A 12,855-nucleotide genomic window follows, 5' to 3' on the forward strand; every position below is an offset into this window, starting at 1 on the left:
GTGACATATGTCGAACTGTAATTCCTATGCCGCGCATACCACGGGCACCCATTTCTCAGGAAAACGAGCACATGTGTACAACGAACACTCAGGTTTCATATCCCAAAATTTCAAAAAAAAAATCATATTTTTCTTATATTTCAATGCATTTTTCATATAAGGTTGTGTGGCACCCGAGAGTTGCAATGCATTTTCCGTTGTAGTAATAGCTACTGGCCCATGAAGGTGCATGGGTCGGTAACTAGTTTTGGAAAGAAATCATAATCATTCACTCATTGCAATTATCCAGACTCCTTCTATCAAAGTCATAAAGCGATTCACTGACTAGATTGCTGGCCACCTCGCATGTCTTCAGCCTCTCCTGTCCCCATCAGGTTATCAACCTCCAATGCGTCAGTAGCAGCTGGCGTGCTGCTTTCAGCTCCCATCCAATGATCCAAACAGCGACATATATTGCCACGGAGGCTCGCTCAAAAGAATGCAGAAAAGAGAAAAGAGGAGGAACAGATAAAAAAAAGCTTCGGTAAAAGTTGCAGCAATGCCAGCCCCAGCCTACCTATCTCCTCCCTTCCTCCCCCTCCACCACCCCGCCACCGCCAGCACCAGCACGAGCGCGCACCTCCTCTCCGGCAGCCGCAACCGCCACAGCCGCCGACGGCACATGTCAGGTAAGACAAACGCCCGTGGCATCTCCGCCAGGAGCAAGGATATGCTCCTCCGGATACCTACGACTACGAGGCCACAACATGCTCTGCAGAAAGTCTTCGTCCCATAATACTATTAACGTGATGGCGTGCGGCTACACCCTACCAGGTCCCGTGCTTCTTAAAGCCAAGGTCGGCGACGGTGACGGCGACGGAGGGGACGACCTCCTCCTGGCATCGCGGCGACACGCGTAACAGGCGGACCGCCATTCTGCTCCGCACGCTACTGTTCATGTGCGCGGCATTCCGCGTGGCCGTTGCGCTCACCCGCGTTTTATACCACGCCGCGGCCGGCAGCGTCCTCGGCGTGGCCAGGGTCCTCTTCGCGGCGGCCAACGAGCGGTGCCTTCGTTGCGTGAACCAGGCGGCGCTCGGGCGCAGCGTCACCGGCACCTTCTACGGGGACTTGTTGGTGGGAGCCATGGCGCACTCGTGGAGGCTGCTCATGCAGGGGCTCACGTCGCTGGTGTTTCTCTGCGCGCGCGCCGACGAGTACGTCCGGCCGCCGCCGAGCCCGCTCGTGCTGACGGCGCACGACAAGCCGGCGGCTCATCCTCAGCAGGTAAGGGCGGATTTTTGGCCCTGAACAACTCTCAAATGTGTGTGCAAGAATTTGGCGTTTCTTGCGGAGTTATTTTTTAGCTGCTTCTTGTTCGTTTTGTCACACGGAGACGTGCGCAGCTGATTCATAAGAATTTTCGCTGTCAAAAATTTGGTGGCAGAAGCGTCCTTGATCGGTCAACTCTGTTTTATCCCCAATGCGTTGCTTTTTGGCTTGTATAGACAGATCATCTTCGATGTTTAGCAGATACCCAAACAATGGATAACGATGACAATGGATAATCTGATCTCGATGTTAGCAACTAAATCTGTGGTTAATTTCAGTTACCCCTTAGTACTGTTTGCAACACTTACAAAGTTCCTCGAAGAAGAAAAACGCTGCTTGATTCTTGATGTCTGTACAAGATGCTGCCATGATCATGTGCAGATTTTAACAGAGGGGTTTAATTCCTCCACCCACCAGTCCAGTTGTGCCTACTATAAAGATGATGAAACTGACATCGTCAGTACTCTACTCAGTACGAAAAGTAGTCGCCTTCTCTGCACGGCCAAATATCATTTAAAAGAAACGTGAATTTTCTGAAAACTCGCATTTCACCAAAAGCTTAGAGAGCAGCCCATGTTAGCATTTTTTTTATAAAAGAAAAACCACGCACCCAAGCCGAGCCTCGTACTCGGGCTGGCCGTTCCCGGGACTGTAGATTTCTTTTTTCTTTTTTTGCGGGACTGTAGTTTCCATCCTTAGGCAAATTTCAAGACCAAATCCTTGATAACACAATGCTCCTTTGTCCCTTGAAGTCTCCAATTAAAATTGGTTATCTGATTTTAATCGGGTCAACAATTTTCAAAGCTCTTTTATTCAATTATTTTATACTATACACTAAGCTTTCTAATTTTTAAGGCATCGTAATTAATTGAGATCTTCAATTCAGAATTGAGTCACCTGATTTTGACTCGGTCAACAATTTCTAAAAGAACTCTCCCGTTCAATTGTTTTGCTTTCATACGTTCTTTAATTCTAAAAATCTTTCGTTCAGTTGAGGTATTCGATTTTGAATTTGGTTTAAATACGGGTGAATGATTTTTCAAATAAATCAGCAGCAACCGGTCTATAAAAACATATCAGTCCCACACACCCTCCCACCACCTAGAAAAAAAGGCAACATGTGCTATTGTATCACCAATATAGTACATGCAACCACCGACGCAGAAATTGCCCCACATGAATATATGTTGGTTAGCGGATAACACATACTACCTCCGTCTTGGTTTAACTAAGAAAATATTAATGCATGTCACCAAAAATTATATCGTTGGATTCGTATTTGATGTTTCCAATGATATCATTTTCTATGACATGCATTAAGATTTTGTTAGTTAAATTTAAGGTCAAAATTTGGCACAGAATACAAAAGGGATCAATAAACCAGGACGGAGGTAGTACCACACTATGAAAGGCCCATCAAATCATTGCATTATAAATAAAAATAAACACACTCCACCATCTCCCCCACATGCCCAAACTAAATATTCCATCGGTTCCAAAATATAAGGGGTTTTAGTTTTTTTTGGAAAATTAAATTTTTTTCAACTTTGACCAAGTTCAGAGAAAAAAATATCAACATCCACAATATTGAACAAAAGAAATATGAAAACCCATTTCATGATGAATCTATCATACCAATTTGATATTATGGATCTTGATACATTCTCTGAAAAATTTATCAAAATTAACAAGCCTGACTTTCAAAAAGGTAATACACCTTCTATTTTAAAACAGAGTGAGTATTTTTTTTAAGAAACCTAACAACACCAACGGCGCAACAAAGCGCGCCCAACCTTTCTAGTTCAATATCATTTGTGAGCAACTGCTAGCACCGGGCAACCCAGAGTTTTCTAAAACTTTGCAAACATGTGGTATGCATCCCTATGTATGTGTTTAATTTTCCGATTTTTCTAAAACTTGGAATTCTGTTTTTATTTATTAAGAATTGTGCTCGGAGGGGATTTGCAAGTACTATTTGCGGAGTTGTATACGCAGGGCGTAGCGAGTAGTCGGCGTATGGATCATGTACCCGGATTGTAAACTTGTGGATGAGTTTCTTTACCCCTTCTATCAAAATATGATACACGTGCTTATGTGTATTTAAAATAAATACAAGTTTTGCTCATAACTTAAATATTTTTTCAGACTTGCCTTTATGTCACGGGTCTTTTTTTAGGAATTTATTATGCCACAGGTCTTCTTTTGCTAGTGTTTATACAATTCTTTGTTTTAGGGACGTTTATACAAAAACAAAATATGACGGATCGGGTGCTTGTACAAATATGTAACTGTGTTTACTTTTGTGGGTATTTTCACTAATTTTACATTTTAACATGGTACCCGTTAGGTGCATATTTCAACTGTCGGAAGCAACAGCATGCGGATTTCATGGGTCACTGACGACCGGAACGCGCCGTCGGTGGTGGAGTACGGCAAATCTCGCGGCAACTACACGGTGTCCACGACCGGCAATCACGCGACGTACCGCTACTTCTTCTACAAGTCCGGCGCGATCCACCACGTGACGATCGGCCCGCTGGCGGCCAGCACGACCTACCACTACCGGTGCGGCAAGGCCGGCGACGAGTTCACCCTCAGGACCCCACCGGCGTCCCTCCCGATCGAGCTCGTCGTCATCGGCGACCTCGGCCAGACAGGCTGGACCGCGTCGACGCTGTCGCACATCGGCGGCGCGGACTACGACATGCTGCTGCTCCCTGGCGACCTGTCGTACGCGGACACGCAGCAGCCGCTGTGGGACTCGTTCGGGCGGCTGGTGCAGCCGCTGGCGAGCGCGCGGCCGTGGATGGTGACGGAGGGCAACCACGAGGTGGAGGCGCTCCCCGTCGTGGGCTTCGCGCCCTTCGTCGCGTACAACGCGCGGTGGCGCATGCCGCACGAGGAGAGCGGCTCCGCCTCCAACCTCTACTACTCCTTGGACGTGGCCGGCGGCGCGGCGCACGTCGTGATGCTGGGCTCCTACACGGAGTTCGAGCAAGGGTCGGAGCAGTACGCGTGGCTGGAGCGGGACCTCGCCGGCGTGGACCGGCGGAAGACGCCGTGGCTGCTGGTGCTGCTGCACGCGCCGTGGTACAACACCAACCAGGCGCACCAGGGGGAGGGCGAGGCGATGCGCGCCGCCATGGAGAGGCTCCTCTACGAGGCCCGCGTCGACGTCGTCTTCTCCGGACACGTTCACGCCTACGAGCGATTCGTAAGCCCTACTACTATATTTTTGCTCCATCGATGAAGTGCAAAACAGGCTAACTTTTTGGCTGGTGGATGAGCCAGACAAGGATCTACGACAACGAGGCCGACAGCCGGGGCCCGATGTACATCACCATTGGCGACGGCGGCAACAGGGAAGGGCTTGCTCTCAAGTAGGCGATCGATCTCACTGTTTCTGATCTCCTTGGTCTCTTTCTTATAGATTTTGAAAGGGATTCTTGTTGTTTTGTTGAAGGTTCCACAAGGATCACAGGTCAGCGCACCTGTCGGTGTTCCGGGAGGCGAGCTTCGGGCACGGTCGGCTGAGAATCGTCAACGAGACGAGCGCCGTTTGGACATGGCACCGCAACGACGACGAATACGCCACCGTCCGCGACAAGGTCTGGCTGGAGAGCTTGGCTACTCCAAAGCTGTCCACGGCAACCGCCGGTCGTCAGGACGACGAGTTGTAGACATGAGTAAACACCGTAGTGTTTGACTCTTAAATTCGGTCATTCCCCGGATTCCTTGGCACTTTGCAGAATCTCTACTGAACACTTTGCATAAGAAAAAAAAGGATCATTTTTAAGAATTATTCATTCGCTAAAGTTGGTACGTTTGCGACTGTAGCGTGAACAATGTGACAAGACAATCCACTCTTCTTACTTTTATCTTGTTATTTATATCCACCTTGCTTGAATGTCAGGGTTATGTGTAACACGCCGGATATGATTTACCCAATATGTAATCAAACTCTTGCCATTTCCGGCGTTAAGTTATTTTATTTCTCGGGTTTGGGTTTTTGTCTCCGTGTATTGTTATCGTTGTCATGCATCTCATACCATGTCATCATGTGCATTGCATTTGCATACGTATTCATCTCATGCATTCAAGCATTTTCTCCGTTGTCCGTTTTGCATTCCGGCGCTCCGTTCTCCTTCGGTGGTCATTTCTACCTTTCTTTCGTGTGTGGGGATTAAACATTTCCGGATTGGACCGAGACTTGCCAAGCGGCCTTGGTTTACTACCGGTAGACCGCCTGTCAAGTTTCGTACCATTTGGACTTCGTTTGATGCTCCAACGGTTAACCGAGGGACCGAGAAGGCCTCGTGTGTGTTCCAGCCCAACACCCCTTCATTTTGGCCCAAAAACCCACCCAAACCCTCTCCATCATCTAGAGCATTCGATCACGATCGCGTGACCGAAAACCGCACCTCATTTGGACTCTTCTAGCTCCCTCTATCTATAAATAGGTGCACCCCTTCGAAATTCGCGGTTAAGACCCTATCTAACCTCCTTCCTCGCCGCCGACTCGCCGCTCCGCCGCGCCACCTCACCGCCGTCTCGCCGCCCGTCCCGCCGGCCTGCTCCGCCGCCCCATCGCCTCGACGTCCTCGCCGGCCGCCGCCTCCTCCCGGCGCCCCGCGTCTCGCCTCCGGCCAGATCCGGCCGCGGGACGGCCGGATCCGGCGACCCCGACCTTGCCGGCCGCCGTCTTCGTCATCTCCGGCGAGATCCGCCACCGCCTCGTTCTGCGTGCCCGGGTCAACCCTAATCCGCGAGGTGGTGATTTTTTCTTCTAAGTCCCCGAGATTCCCAGATTCAAATGCGCATGTTCATCGCATCGTAACTTTGCACCCGTAACTCCGTTTTGGGTATATGGCATATCAAAATGTCCGTCTCAAAGAGCACATCATTTCATCTCATTGCATCATTTTCTTTTGAGTTCATCTGCTGCTCCAATTAGATATTTGTCATTTTTGCCATGATTAATGTGTGCATGATATGCCCCTGAGCTCTACATGTGTTTTGTTATATGCTTTGCCATCTTTCTAGGGGTGCAATCCATGTATTTTTATGATATGTGTGGTGACTAGCACAAGCTTGTAAAGTGGTGCATTCGTTAATGCTGATTTCAGAGACTTAGCATTTCCACTAAGTCCTTGATCCGTTTATCTCAATATGCCATATGTTCATGTTGTTTCCTAGTGATCCGTTCCAGATGCAGGGCCTGATGACTCTGTTCCAGATGACGCGCTTGAGCTCAAGTGGGAGTTCGACAAGGACTCACGCCGTTACTATGTGTCTTTCCCTGATGATCAGTAGTGGTGCCCAGTTGGGACGATTGGGACCGTGTCGCATGTTGGGTTTATCTTTTATTTTGGCGCCGTAGTCGGGCCATGAGTGTTTGGTTGATGTAATGCTATTTATGTACTTTGATTGCCGTGGCAAGTGTAAGCCAACTATGTATCTCCCCTTTTATTATCCATATTACATGGGATGTTGTCAAGATTGCCTAACTTGCGACATTGCTTTCAATGCGGTTATGCCTCTAAGTTGTGCCTCGACACGTGGGAGATATAGCCGCATCGAGGGCGTTACATTATGACTGAGTGATTATGGATGCATTTCGGATGCATCATTTCACATGTCAATACTAACCGTCTACCTGTTGTCTCTACCTCAGTTCCAGTTTGTAATGTCTGCGCTTATTGCTTTTTTTAGGGGTCTGCGCTTATTGCTAGGTCATCAATTTAATCAAAGTAATATGTTTTATACTGTATATTAGAAAATTATACCATTAGGAACTTTATTCGATTATTTATTTAAATAAAGATTACCCCGACCTCTGCATCAATTGATGCACACAACCATATTATTAAGCAAAGTCTCCACAAAGTACGTAATCCGATATAAGTTCGCAAGAAAGATCGAATAAAAAAGAAAAAGCTGCCACAACCAGCAAAAATAGGACAAGAATTTGGCTCTATGCCATTTAGCCATGTCCCAAAATAAATTGGCCATGTTGTTAGGTGGACTGACATTAAAGAACACATGTACTGTGCACCACAATAATTTGGCTAGTGGACATTTGAGGAATAGATGTTGTATTATTTCATCCTAATCACAGAAGCAACATCATTTACTACCCTTCCATCTACGCTTTGTCAAGTTGTCTTTAGTCAAGATCACTTGCTGGTGTAAAAACACATGAAGACCTTTGTTTTTAAAGGTACCTTGATTTTTCAGATATGAAGCGACTTTGGGATTGAACTAGTGTTAATCAAATCTACATATATAGATTTAACTGCCTGGTACCAAAAGTTTCCAGTGCAATGTATCTAGTTTATCAGAAAGGTTAACCGCCATCAACCTACACACTAGATGTAGCCACCAATCCCATCACTCTGAAGGAAATATGCCCTAGAGGCAATAATAAAGTTATTATTTATTTCCTTATATCATGATAAATGTTTATTATTCATGCTAGAATTGTATTAACCGGAAACATAATACATGTGTGAATACATAGACAAACAAAGTGTCACTAGTATGCCTCTACTTGACTAGCTCATTAATCAAAGATGGTTATGTTTCCTAACCATGAACAATGTGTTGTTATTTGATTAACGGGATCACATCATTAAGTGAATGATCTGATTGACATGACCCATTCCATTAGCTTAGCACCCGATCGTTTAGTATGTTGCTGTTGCTTTCTTCATGACTTATACATGTTCCTATAACTATGAGATTATGCAACTCCCGTTTACCAGAGGAACACTTTGGGTGCTACCAAACGTCACAACGTAACTGGGTGATTATAAAGGAGTACTACAGGTATCTCCAAAGGTACATGTTGGGTTGGCGTATTTCGAGATTAGGTTTTGTCACTCCGATTGTCGGAGAGGTATCTCTGGGCCCTCTCGGTAATGCACATCACTTAAGCCTTGCAACAATTGCGACTAATGAGTTAGTTGCGGGATGATGTATTACAGAACGAGTAAAGAGACTTGCCAACAACGAGATTGAACTAGGTATTGGAATACCGACGATCGAATCTCGGGCAAGTAACATACCGATGACAAAGGGAACGACGTATGTTGTTATGCGGTCTGACCGATAAAGATCTTCGTAGAATATGTAGGAGCCAATATGGGCATCCAGGTCCCGCTATTGTTTATTGACCGGAGACGTGTCTCGGTCATGTCTACATTGTTCTCGAACCCGTAGGGTCCGCACGCTTAAGGTTACGATGATAGTTATATTATGAGTTTATGCATTTTGATGTACCGAAGGTTGTTCGGAGTCCCAGATGTGATCATGGACATGACGAGGAGTCTTGAAATGGTCGAGACATAAAGATTGATATATTGGAAGCCTATGTTTGGATATCGGAAGTGTTCCGGGTGAAATCAGGATTTTACCGGAGTACCAGGAGGTTACCGGAACCCCCCGGGGAGCTAGATGGGCCTTATTGGGCCTTAGTGGAAAAGAGAAGAGGCAACCCATAGTGGGCCGTGCTCCCCTCCCCTCCCTTGGTCCGAATTGGACAAGGAGAGGGGGCCGGCCCCTCTCTCTCTTTTTCCCCCTCCGCGAGTCCTATTCCAACTAGGATTGGGCAGGGGAATCCTACTCCCAGAGGGAGTAGGACTCTCCTGGCGCGCCCCTCATGGCCGGCCATCCTCCCCCCCCCCCTTTTAGTCCTTTATATACGGAGGCAGGGGCACCCCAGAAACACATAAGTTGATCCACGTGATCTTTTCCTTAGCCGTGTGCGGCGCCCCCAGCCACCAAAGTCCTCGATAATATTGTAGCGGAGTTTAGGCGAAGCCCTGCTGCTGTAGTACATCAAGATCGTCACCACGCCGCCGTGCTGACGAAACTCTTCCCCGACACTTTGCTGGATCGGAGTCCGGGGTTCATCATCGAGCTGAACGTGTGCTAGAACTCGGAGGTGCCGTAGTTTCGGTGCTTGATCGGTCTGATCGTGAAGACGTACGACTACATCAACCAAACGCTTCCGTTGTCGATCTACTAGGTATGTAGATCACACTCCCCCTTCTCGTTGCTATGCATCACATGATCTTGCGTGTGCGTAGGAATTTTTTTTTGAAATTACTACGAAACCCTTCAGTGGCATCCGAGCCTAGGTTTTATATGTTGATGTTATATGCACGAGTAGAACACAAGTGAGTTGTGGGCGATATAAGTCACACTGCCTACCAGCATGTCATACTTTGGTTCGGCGGTATTGTTGGACGAGACGACCCGGACCGACATTACGCGTACGCTTACGCGAGACCGGTTCTCCCGGCGTGCTTTGCACATAGGTGGCTTGCGGGCGACAGTCTCTCCAACTTTAGTTGAACCGAGCGTGGCTACGTCTGGTCCTTGTGAAGGTTAAAACGGAGTCAAATTGACAAACTATCGTTGTGGTTTTGATGCGTAGGTAAGATGGGTTCTTGCTTAAGCCCGTAGCAGCCACGTAAAACTTGCAACAACAAAGTAGAGGACGTCTAACTTGTTTTTGCAGGGCATGTTGTGATGTGATATGGTCAAGACATGATGCTGAATTTTATTGTATGAGATGATCATGTTTTGTAACCGAGTTATCGGCAACTGGCAGGAGCCATATGGTTGTCGCTTTATTGTATGCAATGCAATCGCGATGTAATACTTTACTTTATCACTAAACGGTAGTGATAGTCGTGGAAGCACAAACTTGGCGAGACGACAACGACGCTACGATGGAGATCAAGGTGTCACGCCGGTGACGATGGTGATCACGACAATGCTTCGGAGATGGAGATCACAAGCACAAGATGATGATGGCCATATCATATCACTTATATTGATTGCATGTGATGTTTATCTTTTTATGCATCTTATCTTGTTTTGATTGACGGTAGCATTATAAGATGATCTCTCACTAAATTATCAATAAGTGTTCTCCCTGAGTATGCACCGTTGCCAAAGTTCGTCGTGCCCAGACACCACGTGATGATCGGGTGTGATAAGCTCTACGTCCATCTACAACGGGTGCAAGCCAGTTTTGCACACGCAGAATACTCGGGTTATACTTGACGAGCCTAGCATATGCAGATATGGCCTCGGAACACGGAGACCGAAAGGTCGAGCGTGAATCATATAGTAGATATGATCAACATAACGATGTTCACCATTGAAAACTACTCCATATCACGTGATGATCGGTTATGGTTTAGTTGATTTGGATCACGTGATCACTTAGAGGATTAGAGGGATGTCTGTCTAAGTGGGAGTTCTTTAAGTAATTTGACTAATTGAACTTAAATTTATCATGAACTTAGTACCTGATAGTATCTTGCTTATGTATGTTTGATTGTAGATAGATGGCCCGTGGTGTTGTTCCGTTGAATTTTAATGCGTTCCTTGAGAAAGCAAAGTTGAAAGATGATGGTAGCAATTACACGGACTGGGTCCGTAACTTGAGGATTATCCTCATTGCTGCACAGAAGAATTACGTCCTGGAAGCACCGCTGGGTGCCAGGCCTGCTGCTGGAGCAACACCAGATGTTATGAACGTCTAGCAGAGCAAAGCTGATGACTACTCAATAGTTCAGTGTGCCATGCTTTACGGCTTAGAATCGGGACTTCAACGACGTTTTGAACGTGATGGAGCATATGAGATGTTCCAGGAGTTGAAGTTAATATTTCAAGCAAATGCCCGAATTGAGAGATATGAAGTCTCCAATAAGTTCTATAGCTGCAAGATGGAGGAGAACAGTTCTGTCAGTGAGCATATACTCAAAATGTCCGGGTATAATAATCACTTGATTCAATTGGGAGTTAATCTTCCAGATGATTGCGTCATTGACAGAATTCTCCAATCACTGCCACCAAGCTACAAGAGCTTCGTGATGAACTATAATATGCAAGGGATGAATAAGACTGTTCCCGAGCTCTTCGCAATGCTGAAAGCCGCGGAGGTAGAAATCAAGAAGGAGCATCAAGTGTTGATGGTCAACAAGACCACTAGTTTCAAGAAAAAGGGCAAAGGGAAGAAGAAGGGGAACTTCAAAAAGAACGGCAAGCAAGTTGCTACTCAAGAGAAGAAACCCAAGTTTGGACCTAAGCCTAAAACTGAGTGCTTCTACTGCAAGCGGACTGGTCACTGGAAGCGGAACTACCCCAAGTATTTGGCGGATAAGAAGGATGGCAAGGTGAACAAAGGTATATGTGATATACATGTTATTGATGTGTACCTTACTAGAGCTTGCAGTAGCACCTGGGTATTTGATACTGGTTCTGTTGCTAATATTTGTAACTCGAAACAGGGACTACGGATTAAGCGAACACTGGCAAAGGACGAGGTGACGATGCGCGTGGGAAACGGTTCCAAAGTCGATGTGATCGCGGTCGGCACGCTACCTCTACATCTACCTTCGGGATTAGTATTAGACCTAAATAATTGTTATTTGGTGCCAGCGTTGAGCATGAACATTATATCTAGATCTTGTTTGATGCGAGACGGTTATTCATTTAAATCAGAGAATAATGGTTGTTCTATTTATATGAGTAATATCTTTTATGGTCATGCACCTTTGAAGAGTGGTCTATTTTTGATGAATCTCGATAGTAGTAACACATATATTCATAATGTTGAAGCCAAAAGATGCAGAGTTGATAATGATAGTGCAACTTATTTGTGGCACTACCGTAGGTCATATCGGTATAAAGCGCATGAAGAAACTCCATACTGATGGCTTTTGGAAACACTTGATTATGAATCACTTGGTACTTGCGAACCGTGCCTCTTGGGCAAGATGATTAAAACACCGTTCTCCGGTTCTATGGAGAGAGCAACAGATTTGTTGGAAATCATACATACAGATGTATGTGGTCCGATGAATATTGAGGCTCGTGGCGGATATCGTTATTTTCTCACCTTCACGGATGACTTAAGCAGATATGGGTATATCTAATTAATGAAACACAAGTCTGAAACATTTGAAAAGTTCAAAGAATTTCAGAGTGAAGTTGAAAATCATCGTAACAAGAAAATAAAGTTTCTACGATCTGATCGTGGAGGAGAATATTTGAGTTACGAGTTTGGTGTACATTTGAAACAATGCGGAATAGTTTTGCAACTCACGCCACCCGGAACACCATAGCGCAATGGTGTGTCTGAATGTCGTAATCGTACTTTACTGGATATGGTGCGATCTATGATGTCTCTTACTGATTTACCGCTATCGTTTTGGGGTTATGCTTTAGAGACGGCCGCATTCACGTTAAATAGGGCACCATCAAAATCCGTTGAGACGACGCCTTATGAACTATGGTTTGGCAACAAACCAAAGTTGTCGTTTCTTAAAGTTTGGGGCTGTGATGCTTATGTGAAAAAACTTCAACCTGATAAGCTCGAACCCAAATCGGAGAAATGTGTCTTCATAGGATACCCAAAGGAGACTGTTGGGTACACCTTCTATCACAGATCCGAAGGCAAGACATTCGTTGCTAAGAATGGATCCTTTCTAGAAAAGGAGTTTCTCTCGAAAGAAGTGAGTGGGA

The 12,855-nt window shown here is 45.9% G+C and overlaps 1 protein-coding gene across 1 annotated transcript; it reads left to right on the top strand.

Moving 5' to 3' along the window:
- Positions 1–538: 538 nt before the first annotated feature.
- LOC119302418 (purple acid phosphatase 22-like) lies at positions 539–5,321 on the top strand. Its single transcript, XM_037579459.1, has 5 exons — positions 539–668; positions 814–1,266; positions 3,659–4,525; positions 4,603–4,691; positions 4,775–5,321. Exons 2-5 carry the CDS (start codon positions 937–939, stop codon positions 4,989–4,991), a joined length of 1,503 nt encoding a protein of 500 aa, XP_037435356.1. The 5' UTR covers positions 539–668; positions 814–936; the 3' UTR covers positions 4,992–5,321.
- The last annotated feature ends 7,534 nt before the right edge of the window (positions 5,322–12,855 follow it).

The sequence above is a fragment of the Triticum dicoccoides genome, chromosome 5A, assembly GCF_002162155.2.
Source record: "Triticum dicoccoides isolate Atlit2015 ecotype Zavitan chromosome 5A, WEW_v2.0, whole genome shotgun sequence".
Taxonomy (NCBI): domain Eukaryota; kingdom Viridiplantae; phylum Streptophyta; class Magnoliopsida; order Poales; family Poaceae; genus Triticum; species Triticum dicoccoides.